The following is a 20,804-nucleotide window of genomic DNA, read 5'->3' as shown; positions in this document are numbered from 1 at the left end:
TGCGCTGCCATGCACAGGGTAGAGACGCTTTTGGGATGCCATCTATTGCTGTAGGGTTAGGAGTGCCCAAACTATACCCAGCTGCAGGGATGCACTGGCAGCTTGCCCAGAACCTGAGAGCTGCACCTAATGTGTATTAAATGAGTAGATTATAGCAGCCCATGTAAACTACAGGTCCCAACAACAAAGCTCCTTGGATCAAGACCGAATGTTGCATAATGGGGCCTATGGCTTCTTGAGATCAGCCTCCATTTCCATGACAGAAGGCTCCTTTTGGCTCTGTGGGTGGTCTGCATGTCAGTTACCCTTTTGTCTTGGGCAAGAGCTTGCCTGTCACTGCAGCCTCTGCTCTGAAAGATGAACCGTTTATTCAGGTCAAGTAGCCCATCAGCCAGCAAGCTTGGCTTGTTTTTAGTAGTAATCTAGCTAAAGGAGGACTGGACTGGCTTCCAGAATAGCTTATTGGAATTATTGCTGCTTTCTTAAATTTAACCTTTTTTAAAAGGCAAACAAGCCCCTTTTTGACAGAGGACAGATCTTTGTTTCATAGATGATGATCTTGTTATGATGAGCCAAGAATAAAATATTAAGCTGAGCACTTCCAGTTTCCTCTCCCTTTTACCCCATCAGGCAGTCGTGTTAAAGATATACGGCCTCCCTCCCTCCCTCCCCAGGCTGTACGCCTAAATGGTGCTTCTGCCCCTTCCGCTTTTAGGAGTGGTGACCTTGGGCTCTCGCACATCCATATGCACCTTTTTAAAAGCAGGCATTCAAGGTTATGAGAGAAATCAACTTCTAGGTCTAGCTAGTAACAGTACAACCACCTAGCACCCTTCGTTGTTAAATCTGTGCTTTATAAAGGTGGCTAAAGCTCTGTTCCCATTTTACAGATGTGGGAAACAGGCACAGAATGTTTAAGTGACTTGTCCAGTCTTGCACACTGAGTCAGTAGCAGAGCTGTGACTAGAACCCAAGGGTCAGGACGCCAGCCAGGGCCCCTAGCACCATTAGTTTACATGGCACTTCCCATAGACCTGGTCTGTGCCATGAAGAGAGGCCGGTGCAAGACCCAGGAAGACAGTCTAGGAGAGTGAGGAGGGTGCGTTTGAAGGAGCAGGATGTAAGGATTGGATGGAGGGTTCCTGGCCAGGGAGCTACAATGGTAGAAGCCACAAAGTACAGAAAGGAAGGGAAGGATGTGTCTGTGTGATGTAAAGTGAGGCGCATAGGGAGCAGGTGTCTGTAGCCAGAGTCTGATCCCTACATCTAACCAGAGTGAAGTTTCCCTGAAGTCTGAGATAAATGATGACTGATTCCTCTGAAGGGAAGCTACCTTCTGACACACCAATGCAGAGTACGGTTTCAAGCAGAATCCATTTGAATTCAGGGAAAGGCTGAGAGCCTTAAAGTCTTAGATTCTGGAACTTCATCAAGTGTTAATAGAGATTGAGTCAACTGAAGAAAAATATTTGTGTGAGCACTTTGAAGATCCTTTTCCTGTGCTCGTGAAGGGTTCTGCTTCCTCAAAGCTTTGTTGCACCTCATCAAATGGCTGGGCAGTATCAGGACAATGGTAGCTTGAGAATCCATTCCCATCAGTGGAGAGCATGACAGCGATTTAAAAATGGCTTTTAAGACAGTCAATATTTACTGTCTGGCAGATAACAAATCACTGCTGTATTCCATATGTATGGGTTCCCCCTTAACTGATCCCAACCCACAGATTGCACTGTATTACTATTCAGTGGATTTGCTGGGGCATGCATGTTAGCTTAAAACAATGAGACCTGGCCAAGTAGGCCAGCTCCTAGGTCCAACAATCTCTGACCTTGACTGATTTTTTGAGAGTTAGGTGTCTGAGTAGTCTCTCCTCCTCCCCCCCTCCCCGCCCAGATTCACTCCTGAATTGTTCTAATCTCATTCTGCTTTAGACTTGGTGGCCTGACCAGCTTTTTTAGATGTAACATCATTGCAAGGGAAAACTCACTAACAATCAAGTGGATCTGGGCTCTGCTGTTAGCAATAGCACAAGCTGAGCTTGTGCCCATTCACCCAGCTCTGAAGCTGTCAATGGGCTCTTACACAGGGCTATTTCTCCATACAATGTATCATGCATTCTGCAGCTCTAGAATATTTTCACTCATTCACTAGGATCAGAGACTTAGAAAAATAGACTTCTTTTCTAGCTGCACTCTGTTAGGGAACTGTTACAGCTCTGGAATTCAGTGCTGTCCTTGTGAAGCTGTGTTCCTGATAAGAAGGATGCTGTATAAAGTGAAATGTCTGCTGTCTCGCTTTTTCTATTCTATCTTTGATGCAATAAAGTTTCCCTTCAACACTGTGGAAAGATGTGACCGCACAATCTTTTTGACTGAGCGTGCTGTCATGTCTGAACAGCCATTGGATGATTACTTGTGGTGCAGGACTTTGTTCAGCACATAGTTTAGCTCTTAAAAGAATTTACACTTCACTGTGAAATTGGCTGTGTTGAAGCGTGGTTGCTCAACATGGCTGCAGGTGGAGGAAAAGCAAGCCTCCACACTTAACCATGGTTCTTTTAAAAACTGTATGTGACATAGTCCACAACGCAGCTTTAACCTGGTCAGTCTCATAGTGTAGACTGATTCTAATTGCTGGAGTCACTGAGAAATGGTTTTCTGGATCTTTTATATAAGAACATCAAACAAGTTTTTAGGGGAAGGAGGGTAAAAGAAGGGGAAATGGCTAATGACTATAAAAGTGAAGACAAAGTCCCAGAATGAATCAACAAATGCTTTTAAAAGGGAGACTGCCAATGAACAAGTCTCTAAAGGGAATAGCTGCTAAGCAGTTAGCCTGGAGCGTAGTCGGGAAAGAACAGAGGTTGAACAAGGAGTGTGGCTTTAAATAGAGGACAAAATGTGTTTTTCATGTCCACTCTCTTCTGTATGTGCTACAGAGCTGTACAGCTGTCTGAAGATGATCTGAGGGAGATTCCAAAAGCCACTAATAGAGTTTCCTTGGCTATCTTACATAAAATTGATGTAGGTTTCTTTAATTTAGTGAAGGTCTATTAAGACTGGATCAGCTTTCAAGGAATTGGAGAACCAACTTTGCAACCAAAATTCCAGGGTAGAGCATTCTGGGGTGAGGAAGATTGACCCCAAGCTTTATCCATTAGGGACTGCGTTGTTGAGCTTATCTTAGTGGAGATCCATGAAGAAATCCAGATGTTGGAATGGCTCCTTCAGAGAGCTCAGTGGAGTCTCACACTTGGGTACATAAAAGGTTTTGGAAATACTGTGGCAGCTGGGAGGGCCAGAGGAGGTGATATGTGGTTGGGCACATGCATGCCTCTGGTTATAGAGGTGAAAGTTGAACATGCCCCAGCTAACTCTCACATCTCCTGTCTCAGTAGCACTGGGGTAGTTTATGCTGGCATTCTGTGTTTCAGTGCGCTCTTCCCAGATGTGGTGAACTGTATGCAGACCGATAACCTAGAGCTGAAGAAGCTGGTCTACCTGTACCTGATGAATTATGCCAAGAGCCAGCCAGACATGGCTATTATGGCTGTCAACACCTTCGTAAAGGTGAGATGGGATTGCTGCTTACTGTGGCAATGTACACCTGCATCGTGGAGGGCTCAGGCTTGGTTTGCCATGTGTATCCAGAACCTAAGTCATTCAGCAAAATCCCTGACTGAATTTCCACTACTCCTCCTCCTCAGTGAGCTTAGTATTGCTCTTCTAGGGGAGGAGGAAACGGCACACCCATCACCCAGTTCACCCTTACTTGTGCACCATATTCCTTCAGTCCTGGGCTTCCCTTTTCACCACTCCACCTAAGAACTTAATCCTGACCTGGAAGGATCTCCCTATGAGTGGGAATTCAGTCACTGAGTGTGCCCCTCACATCAGTCCTACCCACTGCATTTGATGGGAGAACAGTATGGGGCCTGGGAAGCCTGCAGACTGAATTGCCACTTAACCAGCTCCAAAGAAGTGGGCGCAGGTTGGCTTTCTCAGCCTTACCCCCTCTGGTCTTATGTAAATCAGCTGTAATTCCCTGGGGCTTGAGCACTGGATGAAGAAGCTAAACTTAGCCTTTATTTTAGCTCAGAAGAAATACTTCCATGGCAGTTGTATTTCTGTTATCCTCTCATAAACTGTGGAAGTTATGTCCCCTCCACGAGCCTCCCATGGCTAATGTCTGTCCTGGGCCATCAGCAGAGTTCACCAATAAGGATGGCTGAAGCTGAGAAGGTCTTCATGTTCTCCTTGCTGTAGTGTCTGCAGCTGCAGAATGAGAATGTGTTGGGAGCAAAAATGCAGCCAAAGCAGAATTTTAAATGCTTTTGGATTTGCTAGTTCCAGTTCATGCTGGAAGCCGAATACCCTTTGTGTAGGGGTGACTTACAGGTGAGGAAAAGGGTTGCGCTTGATGGCTTTTGCAGAAGGTATGTAAGCACTTGGCAGAGTTGGCATTCATGTGACACCTAACAGGTATCTGCATGAGAAATGTCAACATCCAGACAGCTAGCATTAAGGGGTTAATATCTGCACTGTGGCCCAGGCTGTCAAACTCACATTCCTGAAGTCCTAAATCCATATTGAGGCACCTAAATGAGTGACCTGATCTTAGCACTCAATGCATGGGGCCACTGGAATTCAGATCACTTTTGTTTTGGTTCCTGAATATGTACTAAGCGCTCCAGCCCCCCCAAGCCTGAAAATTGTGGCCCAAAGAAGTGTCAGGAATCTAACATCCCTTTTTAACCGCCGTAGGACTGTGAGGATCCCAACCCTCTGATCCGCGCTCTGGCTGTGCGCACAATGGGCTGCATCCGGGTGGATAAGATAACTGAGTATCTCTGTGAGCCCCTGAGGAAGTGTCTGAAGGACGAGGACCCTTACGTGCGCAAGACAGCAGCAGTCTGCGTGGCAAAGCTTCATGACATCAATGCCCAGCTTGTGGAGGACCAGGGTTTCCTGGACACACTGAAGGACCTGATCTCAGATTCCAACCCTATGGTGATTGTTCTTATTGGCGTTCATTTGCTGCTTTATGCTGTCTTCACCCCCTTCCTCTCTTCTCTCCAGACTTGGTCAGTTGCTCTTCCCACTCACTTATCCTGTCCTACTAATCCAAGCATAAACCTCTGCATGGCTCTGTGCATTGATTGCTTCAGCCAGGGGCACTTGGGAATCTCCCAAAACATGAGTGTGCTGAGATCTCTTCAGTGGTCCTTAGAAAATGCCATTGTACAAAGGAGGCTTCTTTGGCCTCCAGACGCTGTGGACTCTCCCTCCTCTTCCCCCCCACCCTTGCTTACACTACAGTATTTAGGGGTAGCCTCTCCTGAGAGCTGTGCAGATCTCACTGCTTGCCCTTGTAATCCCTGCCTGGCCTGGCCTCCCTTTCCTTTGCTGTCTCTGCAGTATGCTGTTTGGTAGCAGCCCTTCCAGGTGCATCCCGGGTGAGGAGGCCCTGCTTGCTAGTTTGATGTAATCAGAAAGGAGATGGGTACTGTAATAGCCAGTGACTCCTGTGTGGTTAGTGCCTGCCCTGACAGAGGAATGGAGTAGATGATGCAATGAGTCTTCTCCATTGCAAGGTGTTCTGTGCAAATGTTACTCGCTCATGGCTGTGCAAAACCAGACAAGCTTAGGAGATGGGGCTTGGAGATTCATTAAAGCTGTTTTGGGGGACAGGGGTGAAGGCTTGTGTCACAGAACTCTGCTGATGGTGCAGAAATGGTTCTGATGCCGGTACTGCTTTCTGGGTAGTCATTGCCACCAACACAGCCACCTTGACTGACTAAAACCCAACAGGTGACCAGTGGCCATGAATAGTTGCAGTGCCTGACAAGAGGGGAGCAATATTGTAACAATCCTGCCTGTGTCTGATGCCTTTTCAATCTGTCAGAGCAACTGCATGGAGCACTGGCACTAGGCAAGAGATGTGCTTAGTCTTAGGAGCCTTCTTGTAAAAGCTATGGATATGTCAAAGTCAATCTCCTCCCACTCTGCCAGCGGGGCTCCTCCTGCCTGTCAGTTTCTTCCTTGTGCCTCACAGGGCTACGCTTTCTTCTTTCCTTAGATTTCCCTGCTGCTTCCATCTCCACACCCCTCAAGAGAAGCTTGTCTCTTCTGTGGCTAGGTAAAGAGGCGGGGGAGAGCGCTTACGTGTGATCTGGTGGCTCTAGCCTCTATTCTTTGCAAGGGTTCAGTTACCATTGAGCTGCCATCCAGGAAATTAGGCTTTTGGGAAGTGGAAGCTCTGGTGTAATGACTCTGGCATAAAATGGTGGCTGCATTTCACCAGTTCCTTTATGAGCTCAGTGGCTCTTAGTTCATAACATGCTTTGGGGTTCTGGATACCAGTCAGGATGGCTTAGTGAGCCTTGGCCCTGAAACATCTAGGGAATCTGGAGCCATGATTTGGAATCCTGTCTAGGTCAGTTTAACCATTCGTCCTTTGGAAGCTGTGTGACTGTCTTGACTGAAACCTTTACAATCAAGGGCCTGTCTGCTCTGCTTGGGCACCCTTTGCACTTATGGGTAGCAATTAGCCTTAACTGGCCAAAATTTCCCTCCCCATCTCTGCTTCAGACCATTTGGCTGCTGCTCTCTAGCCCAGAGGTGGCTGCCTGTATATAGTTGGTAAGCGCTCTAGGATCCTGCTGAGATGAAAGGTAGGCAGATGTACTACTTACCGAAGAGGAAAACCATGTAACATCCACATCGAGCTTCCTCTTGTGGCGGGGACTTGGCAGCAGCTAGGCCTGCAGTATTATGTCAGAGCTCCCCATCAATGCCAAGGATTTGGGTTCTCTCCTCACGATCAGCTCTTGGCAGCATTTCCAGCTCTGAGTGCAGTGTCCTCCCTCTCTGCTCTGCCGGGATTACTTTGACCGCAGCAATCAGAAGGGCCTAATGGAGGAACAAACCTGCTTGTTCTCTCCAAGCCCCTATGCCCTGAAGGGAGCACTGCAGCAGAAAGTCAAGAAGCACTTTTGTGTCACTGAAATGCATTGACAAGTCTGTTCGGCCTGTAGGTACAAACAATTCCCCCTTAGGTTTTTTTTTTTTCTTTCAAGCCTGGATGAGCAGATTAGTTTTTAGCTGATGGCCAAGCCCTGTTCTGGTCTCTAGCACAGCACTGATGCCAAAATCCAATGCTACTGCTAGCCAGCAACTGGGGACTCAGAAGTGAGTGAATAACCCTGCAACACGGGTAGGTTTGTAACATCTCTCGCTGTGTTACAGGTTCGGGGGAGGCTCGTCACATCCTTGATAACTTGTGGACTTGCCCCCTTCCCCTTATCCTCCCCCTCCTCTAAAAGAAAACCCTGACTTTGGGGCTGGAGAGTATTTCAAACCCTACTAACCACCATGCCTCCCTCGCCCCTCTCTCTGCTGCCCATCAACTCTTAGCACCCACCCAGTTAAGCAGCTGCATTTCTGTGCAGACCTCGCAGGCAAGGAGCCAATGGCTTCAAAGGAGATTAATGGTGGTTCTGTGTTTAGGGACCACTGTTGTGGTCAGTGTCTGAATAATGGAGGATCCCATCTTGCAAGCTCCAGAGTGAAGGGCTGGGTCTGACTCTAGCTTCACTTCACCAGCACACACTGAATATTTAAAGAGGTTCCCATGTGGGCCACAGCACCATGCTAACAGTAATTACTCTCCTGTCTCCTGTATGTTTAATTATTTGTGTGAGGGGCTTGGCACGCAGTTGTCATTTGGAGTCTGAGAGGTGCTGTTGGCAAGGATGCATGTCTGTTTTCAGGGAGCTGGGGGGCTTGTAAATCTGGCTCAGGTTCTGTTCCATGCAGTTCTGAGCCCCTTCTTCCTATCCCTAGTTGACTTTTCCCTGCAGCCCAGGTTGGTGGTAGTGTTAAGAAATTGCTTGTGGCTGGTGTGGTGGTGAGGCCACTGATAGAGTCACGGAGGAGCATGTCTTTTAAAGCTTTTTCATGTAGAGTTTTCAAATGTGTCTTGTCCAACGAGCGTTTGGTCAGAGCTGTGGTTCCCTGGCAGTGTGCAGTGTTCTTGGCTGCCATGTGGGTCGCCCTGGAGTGCCAGTAGCTGTTCCAAGCCACAATAATGCTCTGCAAGTCTTAGTGTCTTTGCTGAGGTGACCGAAGCGCTTACGGGGTGGATAAGCCCCCTGCCTTGCGGAATGAGGAACCTGGGCACAGACGTTACCCGCAGTAACACGGGTAGCTCCTGCCAGAGCCAGAAATAGAACCTGGGTTTCCTGACACCCAGGTCCCCATCTGCTATCCCCCAGGCAATACTGCCTCCTTGCATGTATGTGACTATGAATGGGAAGGTGTTAGACGTGCAACATGGATGTTAATTGCCTGCCTGTCCTCTCTCAGGTGGTGGCTAATGCGGTAGCAGCCCTTTCGGAAATAGCAGAGTCTCACCCAAGCAGTAACCTGCTGGACCTGAACCCCCAGTCTATTAACAAGCTGCTGACGGCCCTGAATGAGTGCACAGAGTGGGGCCAGATCTTCATCCTGGACTGTCTGGCTAACTACATGCCCAAGGATGACCGGGAGGCCCAGAGGTGAGGAGGTCGGGTGGGGGAAGCTGTGGCTCCTGCTGTTGGGAGGCCCAGAGGTGGTGGGGGAGGGGCTGTGGCTCCTGCTGTTGGGAGGGCCCAGAGGTTGGTGGGGGGGGCTGGGGATCCCGCTATTGGGTTGCTGTGGTATCTGGACATTAGGGATCAGAAATCAGGTTGATTGACCAATGACTTGTAAGCTACATGGGACCTATACACTTCTTTAAATGACTAGACCATATAGACCACATCCCTCCAGTGAGACCCCAAAACGTCTTTTTTTGGTTTATATACCCCGGCCGGTGCAAGGAGCAAGTATCACTAGTGCCCTGGGGCATATCCCTTCCTGTTCTTCATCTGAGGATCCACTGTTCTATCAAGGAGACCTTGACTCTGCTTCTTCCTGAGTTTATTTTGGCTTCTAGGTCACCTCGAGGTGATGGCTCAGAAGTGGCATGAGATACTTTTCTTTGCCGGCTGAGTTAGTTCACCAGCACTGGCAATGAGGGTTCAAGATTGGGACCCTATCACTGATCCATTGTTTGGTTTGCCCCTCCAGCAGCCCTGTGAGCCCAGATTACTTTCAGGACAGCGGAGCATGAAAGAAATGGTTGAAAGCAGTCCCTAGTGTGAACCAAATACTGGCACAAGCTTGTAACCTTGGTGGTACTAGCAATGTTTGCCTTAAGGGTTAAAACTCTTTTCTATCCAGTTACTTTGCATTTGCCTTTCTTGTTCTCCCTTCTCCCCACATCCCTCTCAGCATCTGTGAACGGGTGACGCCCCGGCTGTCCCATGCCAACTCTGCCGTGGTCCTGTCGGCAGTGAAAGTGCTGATGAAGTTCATGGAGATGCTGTCAAGGGACCTGGATTATTATGGCACCCTATTGAAGAAATTGGCTCCTCCTCTGGTCACATTGCTCTCGGCAGAGCCTGAGCTGCAGTACGTGGCTCTCCGCAACATCAACCTCATCGTGCAGAAGAGGTGAGATGCAGCCGTCTAATGCTGATGGGTAGGGAGGCATAGTCAGCTCCTCCATGCCAGGCCTGGCTGGCCTCAGGCAAACCCCTCTCCCTGCTCAGACCTCATCAGTGGGGCCTTAACCACCCAGCAATCTAATGCCATGAATCCAATCTACTTTGGAAGCTACACAGCAGAGCCTAATATATGTGGCCCAGCCCCGTTGTGATAGTTGAGTTACAGATGTACAGCTTGAGCGTTCCGAACCCCTAGCGATGAGAATCGTTGACATGGGCTTGCTTTAAACCCCAATAGAATCCTCCCTCTTCCCTCGGCAGAGTTGGAATCTCGGAGATTCTGTGAATCAAGAAATGAAATGGACTAGAAACGAAGGGTTTGTCTACACTGCCATCACAGGATGCCATTGCAGCTCACGGGGGCATAGCCAAGCTCGGGGCCTGGAGCAGCGAAGTCACTAAAGCACACGCTGTCATGGCTTCGCTGCGCCGGTACCTGAACTAGCCAGATCAAAGCTAGGTCTAAACAAGCTCTAATGACACCCTGTGATTGCAGTGTAGCTATAGCTTTAGAGGCAAGCATCACCCTCCAAGTGAAGTGTGTACTATTGGTTGCCTTCTCACGCTTTATGCTGTACATGATACAACTGTCAAATTCTTTTTGTTATCAAATGTGTCTGATGACGTTGGAAAAAATCATTTTTGTGTTGCTCTTTAAAATGCAGCTGTTCCTTTTCATATAAAGGAATACCTAAAAGGGCCCTTTCTTGTGTCATGCAACTTCTAAAATCTGCCTATGCCCAATTGGGCATTACAGGCTGAGATACGTAGACAGCGTCTTCCTTACAAGTTCTACAAGACTAACCAGCCAATGTAAACCATACCTAGATGGTGAGTTCTGTCTGCCAGTGGTTAAGGGAGAGTCCAGATCAGATCTGTACATTTCTTTCCTTGCCATTATTGCATGTTGAAATTAGAAGCTTCTTCTGGAAGTGGAGAGCAAATAGAACTGAGAAAGGTAGGCCAGCTAATAGGTAGTTAAACTAAAAGCCAGTCCCATTCTCAGTTTGGAGAGGACTGATGGTCTAGTGGTTAGGGACCAGGCTAGCAGCACTCAGGAGACCTGGCTTCAAATTCACAGACCTGGCAAGTCACAGTCTCTGTGCCTGGATTCCCCATCTGTGCAATAGGGTTAATAGCACGTCTCCACCTCAGGAGTGCGCATAAATACTCCAAGGCCTTGTCTGCCTTTTCCTGACAAAACCAGTGGAGGGTGCATACACTACAATGCTACTTTTTTGCAGCAAAACTCTCCTGTTTTGCCTACAAAATAAAACCACCTCAGTGAGAGGCATAGAGCTTTTGGCAGCAAAGTTAAAGCGAGAAAGCATCAGTGTAGATGCTGCCATTCCTTGTGTCACTGTAACTGGCCTCCCCCAGTATCCCACAATGCCCACTGTGACCATTCTGCTCACTGTTCTGAACTCTGCCTGGACTACGTTGGTCTGTGGGCTGAGGAGGATGTGGGAGAACTGGGAGGGAATCGCAGAACCATTACTGTAGAATCTGGTTCTCCCCAGCACTAGGAGCAAAGCGGCAGGCAGAGCAGGCTGCTGCTGCTCGGGGGTGAGGACTGAGAGACTGTCGAGCTGTGTAGAGGCAGGGGCTGATATGAGGGTGGGTGTCCCCCTCCCCCGCCTCAGGATTGGTTGTTTCTGGCTGCTCTCTGGACTCTCTCCCCCCCCAACACACGTACTCGGTCTCTCCCCCACATACTTACACACGCTCCCTGTCGCACACTTTCCCCACCCCACACAGCAGTTGAAAAGCAGCTGGCAAAGCAATCCAGTAGGATGCCCATGGAATGATGGGATTCAGAAATCTGCATCATGTGATGCTGTACCTGCCCCATGATGCATTGCAAACCCTTCCCAAAGCGCTGTACAACCAGTTGCACAGTGGGATAGTTAGCCAGAGTGCACTGCTCTCTGTGTCAGTGTAAGAGCTGCTAGTACGGATGTGCTCTGCTGACACAAGGAGTGTAGTGTAGACATGCAACAGCAGTTTAATTAAAGCAGTTGCTGTATGTTGGCATAGCTTTTGTTGACAAAACTCTGTAATGTAGACAAGGCCTAAAGATTGAGCTCAGATGCTATGGTAATGGTGGCCGTACAGGTCCCCAAGAGTTTTATATCCTCAGCCCTTTCATGTTGCCTTGTGCAAGCCCCAGAAGCAGCTGCTATTGCAGAAATAACCCTGTTGTCGTCAAGAAAAGTGTGTTGGGGAAGGAGAGGGGGGAATTGTATTAACTATCTCTAAACTTATAGCTGTTTTTTCCCCCAATTGTGATACTCCTCCCAGCCCTGCTCCGTGCTGTTCATTAGTACTGATACTGCGGTAGAGCCTAGTGGCCAGGGCCGCCCGGGGGGGCAAGTGGGGCAATTTGCCCCGGTCCCCGCAGGGGCCCCCACGAGAGTTTTTCGGGACCCCTGGAGCAGGGTCCTTCACTCGCTCCGGGGGCCCCGGAAAACTCTCGCAGGGCCCGGGCCCCCGGAGCTTTCTCCGCTCCGGGTCTTCGGCAGCAATTCGGCGGCGGGGGGGCCACGCCGCGCGTCTTTGGTGCACTTTGGCGGTGGGTCCCGGAGCGGAAGCCCCCCCCACCGCTGAATTGCCGCCGAAGCGGGGGGGCCCCCGCCGCCGAAGACCCCAGGCCCCCTAAATCATCTGGGCGGCCCTGCTAGTGGCCAGCTAGATCAGACTCTCCCTGTGGTGGGTGCTGTGCTTCTCAAGGCTTTCAGGAAGCTTTATTGTGCAGCCATCTGTGGTTAAGATCCTCTGTCACAAGGTCATGGTCAATTCTTCAGCCCTCTCCACACTCCAGCATGTGACCAATGCTTCTAGCTAACTCAAAAGGGAATCAATTTTATGTCTCAGGACTGCAGAGGTCAGGGCATATTTCTCTTTCTGCCTCCCTCCCACATGTACAGCATTGTACAATGCAGCTAGCTGCATTAGAAGGGAGAAGGAGTCACTTACCTCAAAAGATTCAGGTTCTGCCTCTGCCAGAAGCAGGATATTGGTCCTGAAAGATGAATGACCTGATCTAGCAAATCCCATGTTCCCATCCAAGCTAGGTGTGCTGCTTCAGACTTGGAAAGTTGAGGGAATGGTGATGAGGAGCAGCATGCGGCTAAGACCGAGTCACTCCCCATTTATGGGGTTCTGGAAGCAGTTATGTTGACACAGGTGCACGTTGGACATCCTCAATACATGGGGGGAGGGGGGAATCAGCACTGGATTTTAAAATGGCTCTTTGCTGGTTCACATGATAAAATGTAGAGAGTTTGAGTGTCATTTAACACTGCCTGTCTCCCCCTCCAGGCCTGAAATCCTGAAGCATGAGATGAAAGTGTTTTTTGTGAAGTACAATGACCCCATCTACGTTAAACTGGAGAAGCTGGACATCATGATCCGCCTGGCTTCCCAAGCCAACATTGCTCAGGTCAGCCTTCCTCTCCAGGGGATCCAGCCCACTTTGTGCCTGCTGGATGGGGCAGGCTATGGGAAGGTTGTTCCCCACTGTCACTCTTTGGCCTGGTGTCACAATCTGCAAGTACCTGAAAGGTGTAAATTGTGACTAGAAGACCTGTTCTGGCCAGTGAAATGGGGGAAGGGGGTGGTGACTGGGTGAAATTAAACGGAGGAGTTGACAACATTACTAGTGGGGAGTGGGAATTTCGTAATGGAGAGCTCTGTTAGGGTCTGGACCTAAGCCCACTGAAGCCAATGGAACAGTGCAGTCTTTGGCTCCAGGCCTTAGACTGGGGACTAGTCTCCCAAGGGCAGTGATAGAAACCCCGGGGTTGGCGATATTTAAACTGGCCTGGACTAAGGGCAGAACCCTCTCTTGGCCCCGAGAAGGGCTGGACTGGCCGCCTGGTAAAAGTCCCTTTGTCCAGCACCAGTTTCAGGGGTGGGGGCTGAGTTCTCTAGCATTGCTGCCTTCCAGCCTTCTCTACAGACCGGTGCCTGCTGAGAGAGCTATGCAAGTTCTAGAAGGATCCAGCATCCCAGATCCCCTTTCTCTCTCACTTCACCTCCCATATCAGCATCAGCACAGTGGGAGAGGTGGAAATTTCTGCTTTACACCTGTGCCCTGCCTATGCGCATGCATACCTCAGTAGCATGTGCTTCCTTACCTCAGTGTCATTCCATTGCCTAAGAGTAGCACTGCAAGCTTCCTTGCTTTCAGCCAGCATTAAACACCGACGGGGAGCCTTGTCAAGCAGCCGTATCTGGTTAGCATTCTGCGAGGGTTTTACTTCACCTCAGCTCATCAATATTGTGGCTAATGAGATACTAAGGATGTGTAGCTCTTCAGAATATTGGCAAACTGTGTCTCTATGAAGCCAGCAGACCACGATGCTGTCAAGAATGTTTTGTCAGCCTGAGCCTGTGGATGTTTAGGAGCCCATTATCACATCCCTTTTGAGGGATCCTGGCCCTCTACTGCCAAAGGGCAGGGGCATCTGCTCCAGTGACTCCTTCCTGGCAGGACAGGGCTCACCTTTTTGCCCTCTCTGGCAGGTGCTTGCTGAACTGAAGGAGTATGCGACAGAAGTGGATGTGGACTTTGTGAGGAAGGCAGTCCGAGCCATTGGCCGCTGTGCCATCAAGGTTGAGGTGAGTGGCAGGATGCATTGGCCAGCATGACAAGGAGAAGCCTCTTTAGTTTAACAAGAAATTCAAGCCTGAGCTGCTTAACAAACCAAAGCTACACCAGCTGGGGGAGAGGGGAAGGGTGATCTTCATACATGGTTCCTCTAGATGTGCCCTCACACATCAACTGTTCCTCATGTGCTGTGTTTAGTCGTGTCCTAACCGCAGGAGGCCAGATTCAGAAGTAGGGTGCAAAAAGGTGTAACTTCACATTTGGATTGAATTAATCGTCCCATGACTGATTCCATACGTCCTCTCTTCCCCTCTCTTCCATTCAAAGTGCTAAGCACTTGTAGCCTCAAGGAACAAGATCTAGAGGAATCTCTGCTTTTGCTTTCTCAGTGCTGAGGCAAGCTCGAGAGAGATGGGACTGCAGTTGTTCCATGAGAGAGATTTCCATCAGTATTTCTAGCGAGCGGCATGGAATTGATTTAATCCATCCACTCACTGGTCTCAATTGTCAAGGCTTCTGCTCTAGTACTGCTGTATCCCTTGGGCCTTTTGCCCCCGACCAGACAGGGAAATAGGTATTTATAAGCTTTATCAGTGAAGCAAATGATTAACAGTTTGTCTTGTTGAGAGACTGTAGGAGTCTTGGGATTAAGTTAAGCCTTCACTTGGGTGTTCCCACTCAGGAGTAATTTGGAGGAAAGGACTATTGAACCTTCCTGAAATTCCAGACGGCCCTTCCCCATGGCTTTGTGTTGTCTCCAAGCCACCTATTTATAGACAAATTCAGGATGAATTGGATTTGACAGATGTAAAATTGTGTATTAATGTCAAATACTCTAAAGCAAATTAGAGAAATAGCTTGGCGATCGCAACCTAGCCGTGTTGGAAATAAACTGTTAAACAAGGCATAACTGCAGCTAATTTGGCCTTCCCTCACTCAAATTCACTGTGGGTGTGTGAGTCTGAGTGAGAACCTACTTATCCCTGTTTGGAGCTCTCTCTACACAAATCCCATCATTCTGCAGCTGAGAGATCCTCTTCCGAGCTGGGCTTCTTACCATGTGCAATATTTGGCTCTGCTGTTGAACTTTCCCCTTGCGGTTGACTTAAGAAAGTGGTAGCTAGTGTTTCTTATCACCATTGATCTCAGATGAACAAGGTTAATAAAATTATAGACTCCCAGCCCCTGCCTTTAACATAGACGTCTGGCAGACTTTAGAGTCTTCCATCACCATTGTGGTAGTCAGGGCAAGAAGCCTCTACTGGCACAAAAAAATGAGAAATGAACAGGCTACATCATTTATTGATAAGTGCTGCATATAAGCAACATGTTATGTGGCTCGGGCTTAAATTTTGTGTTAAAAGGGAGATGAAGAAAAGATTAATATTCTTTCCCCATAGATAGGGCAACTGTTTAAAGTGAGTTTGCCTGCTAGTGATCAGGACACGCTCTGCTTGTTTGTGTCATTAGCATAGTGCTCTGCCTAATGTGGCTGGAGTCGCTGCCATAGCAAAGCAAGGCCCTACACTTGACTTGTTGGCATGTATCTGTTGGGTGATAACTTTGGAACACTGTTTCTGATCAGTTTCCCTAGACTGCTCCCTGAAATTTTGGATTTTTAACAGAACAGGGCCTTAGTGATGGGAGGGTGGGGAGCAAGGATCTGCAAGAAAATGGCGGGCAGGGAGTCTGGGAAGTTGTGATGGACTTCCCCGGAGTGCAGCCTGGAATTGGGGTAATGCTGAGCCTCCAGTCTCCCCAGACTGGGCTCCCTTAGTCACTGAGATACTCTGACAACTTGCAGACCTCTCCTGGTCCTGCACTCACACAAGCATTTACACAGGCAGGGACACACCCAGCTGCAGTTACACAAATGCCTTTGCCAGTCACACAACAATAGAGAGGCTTCAGCCCCTAGCCTGTGACCCCAGAGCTGTACTGTCTTGCCCTGACCAGAGTAAGTTTATTACCCAGTCCGCCCCTCCCTCCCTCAGTGTGGAGAGGACAATGCACCAGCTCCTGTTACTGAGCAGATTTCCTTTTGCACTTAAAACACCACGCTATTTTAGGTAAAAAGTATAAAACAGATTTATTAACTACAGAAAGATTGTAAGTGGTTAAAGTAATAGCGTACAGCTCAAAGTTGGTTACCTAAGAAATAAACAAAATAACAATCAAAGTGCTATATACTAGACAGTATTTGAATCAAGCAGTGTCTCACCTTGATGGTACAGGCAGTTTGCAGATCTTTCATACACAGGCTGGGATTCCTTCTCTCCTGCCTGGGGCCACCTTCCCCAGTTCAGTTTTTGTTCCTGAGGTGTTTCCAGGTGTTGAGTTGTAGGGGCAGTGAGGCCCCGTGGTGGTGTCACTTCCCCCTTTATAGCTTCGTCCAGGTGGAGGGAACTTTTGTTCCAAGCAGAGTCCTCAACACAGTTAGTGGAAAAGTACAGGCACAAGATGGAGTCCAATATCACATGCCCTTGTATCCTTCGATCAGTGGGTATATGAGTAATGGCTGCTACGACTAAAGTGTTCACAGGAAAGCCCATCAGATGAGGATAAGCTTTCCCCATGGCCTCAGGGGCACTGGAACAATTTTTATAGTTGTCGATCGAAGGGGCCATAGTGTTTATAGTGAGGGTGCTGAGAGCTATTGAACCAAACTGTAAACCCTTTATATAATGGCAACCACTTCAAGCCAGGGGGTGTGGCAGTGCCCCAACACCCTTAATTCCAGCATCTAGGCATGGCCTATTGTTTTTGTTGGTAGGCCGTTATCTTGACTAGTCCATTTACAATGTGCTGACTAGACTAGATGTAAACTAACTCGTGGGGGTTATCCAGGAGCAACCACCTTTGCAATACAGGTGCATAGTCAGTGTTCATAACTCCAGATACAAAAGTGATATGTGCACACAAATGGGATAATCATATTCAGCAAACAATAACTTTTCCATTGATGCCTCACATGACACACTTTGTACAAGATGCATCACAATTGCCTCAGAGTTGTATCATGATGGTGAATATGGGAGCACTGAGTATCACAGAAGTATGGGGAGGGAAGCAGAGACCTGGAGTGACAGAGAGATGAAGACCGTGTGGGAGGAGGGAAAAAGTGGAAACCTGGAAGTGAGGAGAAATGCAGGGAGCTCAGACAGTGCTGACCCCTGGCATGGGTGTAGGGGAGAAATGGGGGCACACGAATCCCTGTCAAGGGGGAGAATGGGGGGCAATGGTATGGGGGAAAAGGTTAATTACGAGAGCCCACAGCCTCTGGCATGGGGGGGAAGAGGAAATGGGGAGCATAAGAGCCCTGGCAGCAGGAAGCATGGTGGGGGGAGTTGCAGGGAGTTTCTGCGAGAGAGGGGGATGGGAGAATGACCCCCAGTGAGCTTGTGGAGGGGATGGAGGATACAAGGAGCTGGTATGTGTGAAGAGCTCCATAGAAACAAGCTGTGAGATGTGCGTCCCTCTAGTGTGTACAGGAGCTGTCCGAGGGGATACAGGTGCCTCTGCTTTCAGTACCCGGAAACTCTCTGCCTTGCTGCTGGTACCACTCTCACTCCATCTCTGGGGATGCACCAAATGCAGTGGGACTACCTGGTGGGGCTGTCAGTTCTCTCTGTTCTCCTCTGCTGCTGACTGACCACGTTCCTCTCTTCTCTGAACAGCAATCAGCAGAGCGCTGCGTCAGCACGCTGCTCGACCTCATCCAGACCAAAGTCAATTATGTGGTGCAAGAAGCCATTGTGGTCATCAAGGACATCTTCCGCAAGTACCCCAACAAGTATGTGAGCACCACCTGCTGACCACTCCCCTGAGTGCTGCTCCAGTGAGCCCGAGCAAATGCTCACTGGGCCAGGCTTGCTGGCGTGCTTTGCTGCTGTTCTTACGGCTCAGTCTAGCAAGCTTTCAGCGGCTTGGTATAAGGGAGGGCCTGTTCTGGGGGAATCTTTTTGCGCCTGCCCCATTTTTTAAGACCCCATTTAGGAAAGTAGCTAAGCGCATGCTCAAGTTCCATTGACTTCCATGTGACTTAAGCACGTGCTTAAGTCCTTTGTGAAATTGGAGCCGATGCAAATCCCTTATGTGCCAGCCATAGTTATTCCCAGCTGCATGAGGGAGGACACATGAAGTCTGGGTTTGCAACACAGTAAGACATGGCTGGCTGTCAGTTACCTGTGAGGCTGACAGTCTGTGACTGAATTCCTGGCTGGATGGGGATTGCGCATGAAGCGGGGCTGAGATCTTTTGTGAGTATAAAGTTGGGGTTCAGGAAAGCCAGCCATGCTCTGAGTCTCAAGACCCAAAGATGTGATGGACCCCCAGAAGCAAGATCAGATAACCAGGCAAGAAGTTTGAAGTGATTTTTGGGTCCAGGCATTAGCATATTCAACTGGCTCTAATCTCTCTCCTCCTGACTCAGCCTCTCTGATGCTAGTATGTGACAACATCCATAGACCTGGGAGAACAGTAGGGCTGAATGAGACAGGAGTCTCAAATGAGCAGCATCTTTAGTGAAGGGCCCTGATGTGTGTGGGGGGGAGCTGGGCTCCTTGTTGTATTACAAGGTGCTGAATTCCCTCTTGTGTGTCAACATAGCAGGGAGGGGGGTAATTCAGACCTCATCTATAGTGACTCAGGGACTGTCACAAACAGGGAATAATGGCATCTCTGGCAGTAATTGTCAGCTAAAGGCTGCTGTGACACGTTGGACCCCCGTTCCGGGTGCCACCTGATGTGCTGGGGTCCCACTGAGCCCACCTGTCCCACCAGTCTGGGTTCCCCTTACCCTGTGCTGCTGTGACAGGCTCTCAAGCCCCCTTCCAGCACATGCTCAGGAAGGGACACGCCCAGCTGTAGAATCACACACAGTCTGCAGTCAGCTCTGTGTGCGAGGACTCAGCTCGGGGAATTGCCCTGCACTTTGGTGCACACACCCTCTGGAGTGTAAACCCAAAATTATATTGTCTTGTATGGTAGAGAGATCTATACAGTGTGAGCTCATAAAATCGCTCCCCCCTTCAATGTAGAGGAAGATATACGCAGCTATGGGCCCCCCCAAGCATGAATTGCACAAACTGAATTTTGGAATAGACAAACAAGTTTGTAACTACAAAAGGTAAATTTAAAGTGATTATAAGAGATTACTGAGCAAATAAAACAAAACATGCAAACTAAGCTTAATAGACTAAGGAATACTGGCCACAAATAATAATTCTTCTTCGAGTGCTTGCTCATATCGATTCCAATTAGGTGTGCGTGCGCCGCGTGCACGTTCGTCGGAAGATTTTTACCCTAGCAACACTCAGTGGGTCGGCTGGGTCGCCCCCTGGAGTGGCGCCGCTATGGTGCCGAATATATACCCCTGCCGACCCATCCGCCCCTCAGTTCCTTCTTACCGCCCGTGTTGGTCGTTGGAACAGTGGAGCGCGGCTTAGCTGACCTCCACTTCCCTAGCTACTCGTAGTTCTCTTGTTAATTCTTGTGTATATAGTTCAGATTTATATAGTTGTAGTTAACTTTATTCGTCTGTAGTATAGTTAGTGTATATAGTTCAGAGGGGTTCGGGGATTATCCCCTTCCCCGCACCCGGTGCTGGGGCCTATGCCCGGTTCACTGGGTTTCAAACCGTGCTCGGCCTGCCACAAGACGATGCCGACAGGAGATCCCCACGACTCCTGTCTTAAGTGTCTCGGGGAATCTCACCTAACAGATAAGTGTCGCATTTGTAAGGCCTTTAAGCAGAGAACAAAAAAAGAGCGGGACTTTCGTCTCAAGCAGCTCCTGATGGAGGCAGCTCTTACTCCTCCGCCCTCGGCGCCGAGCGCTGGACAGTCTTCAAGAAGCGCTCCCTCGGCACCGGATCGCTGGTACCACCAAGGCCTCTCGGCACCGGCCGTCGCCGGCACCGACGTCCGCTCGGCACGGATCCCTCTCCCTGAGGGCGAAGAGGCACAAGACTCCTGCTGCGTCTGCGCCGCCTGCTCTGCAGCCCGAGCGCTCTACTAAGTCGGACCGCCCGGCACAGATACCTGCCGTGGCACCAACATCGGCACCGTCGATTCCGGCCACGCAAGAGCCGTCGAGTCCGGTGCCCGAAAGCTCCCCGGTGCGAGCCGTGGTTGAGCTCACTATTCCCTCCACGCCGGAGACATTTTCCACGGCGAGGGAGTTGATTGCAATGACGGAGTCTGCGCTGCCTCAACCCCCAGCACCGCCGGTGCGGGTTATACAGTCGATCGGCAAGCCTGCCTTGATCAGACCACCCTCCGTTGGCACCGCAGAGCGGCGCCGTTCACGATCGCGGTCCCGCAGACGCTCTCGGTCCCGTTGCAGATCCAGGTCCCGACGCTGCTCGCAGTCCCAGCACCGTTTTCCATTTTGGTACCGGTCGTACTCGCAGCACCGGTCAGCGTCCCGTTCGCCGGCCCGGTACACTCGGCACCGATCCAGCTCCTGACACCGGTGCAGGCACCGTGACTCTCGTAGCCGCTCCTGTCGTCGAGCCTCGAGATCTCGGTCGACCTCCCGGTACCGCTCTGGTCGCAGGTCCCAATCTCGCTCCCGGTACTGGTATGCCTCCTGGTACCGATC

General features: G+C 49.6%; 1 protein-coding gene across 5 annotated transcripts in view; it reads left to right on the top strand.

Annotated features, from left to right (window-relative positions):
• AP1B1 (adaptor related protein complex 1 subunit beta 1) overlaps positions 1-20,804 on the top strand; it is an 83,773-nt gene that overhangs the window by 31,006 nt on the left and 31,963 nt on the right. For all 5 annotated transcript variants that reach the window (XM_044989760.1, XM_044989759.1, XM_044989757.1 and 2 more), the window contains exons 4-10: positions 3,434-3,569; positions 4,764-5,009; positions 8,367-8,557; positions 9,315-9,536; positions 12,911-13,031; positions 14,117-14,212; positions 17,879-17,994. In XM_044989760.1, the coding sequence (XP_044845695.1) occupies positions 3,434-3,569; positions 4,764-5,009; positions 8,367-8,557; positions 9,315-9,536; positions 12,911-13,031; positions 14,117-14,212; positions 17,879-17,994 (1,128 nt within the window). The remainder of the gene's footprint in view (positions 1-3,433; positions 3,570-4,763; positions 5,010-8,366; positions 8,558-9,314; positions 9,537-12,910; positions 13,032-14,116; positions 14,213-17,878; positions 17,995-20,804) is intronic.

This window comes from Mauremys mutica, chromosome 16 (assembly GCF_020497125.1).
Source record: "Mauremys mutica isolate MM-2020 ecotype Southern chromosome 16, ASM2049712v1, whole genome shotgun sequence".
NCBI classification, from domain to species: domain Eukaryota; kingdom Metazoa; phylum Chordata; order Testudines; family Geoemydidae; genus Mauremys; species Mauremys mutica.
Note: the sequence above shows the minus strand (reverse complement) of the source record. Positions and strands in the feature narration are given on the sequence as shown.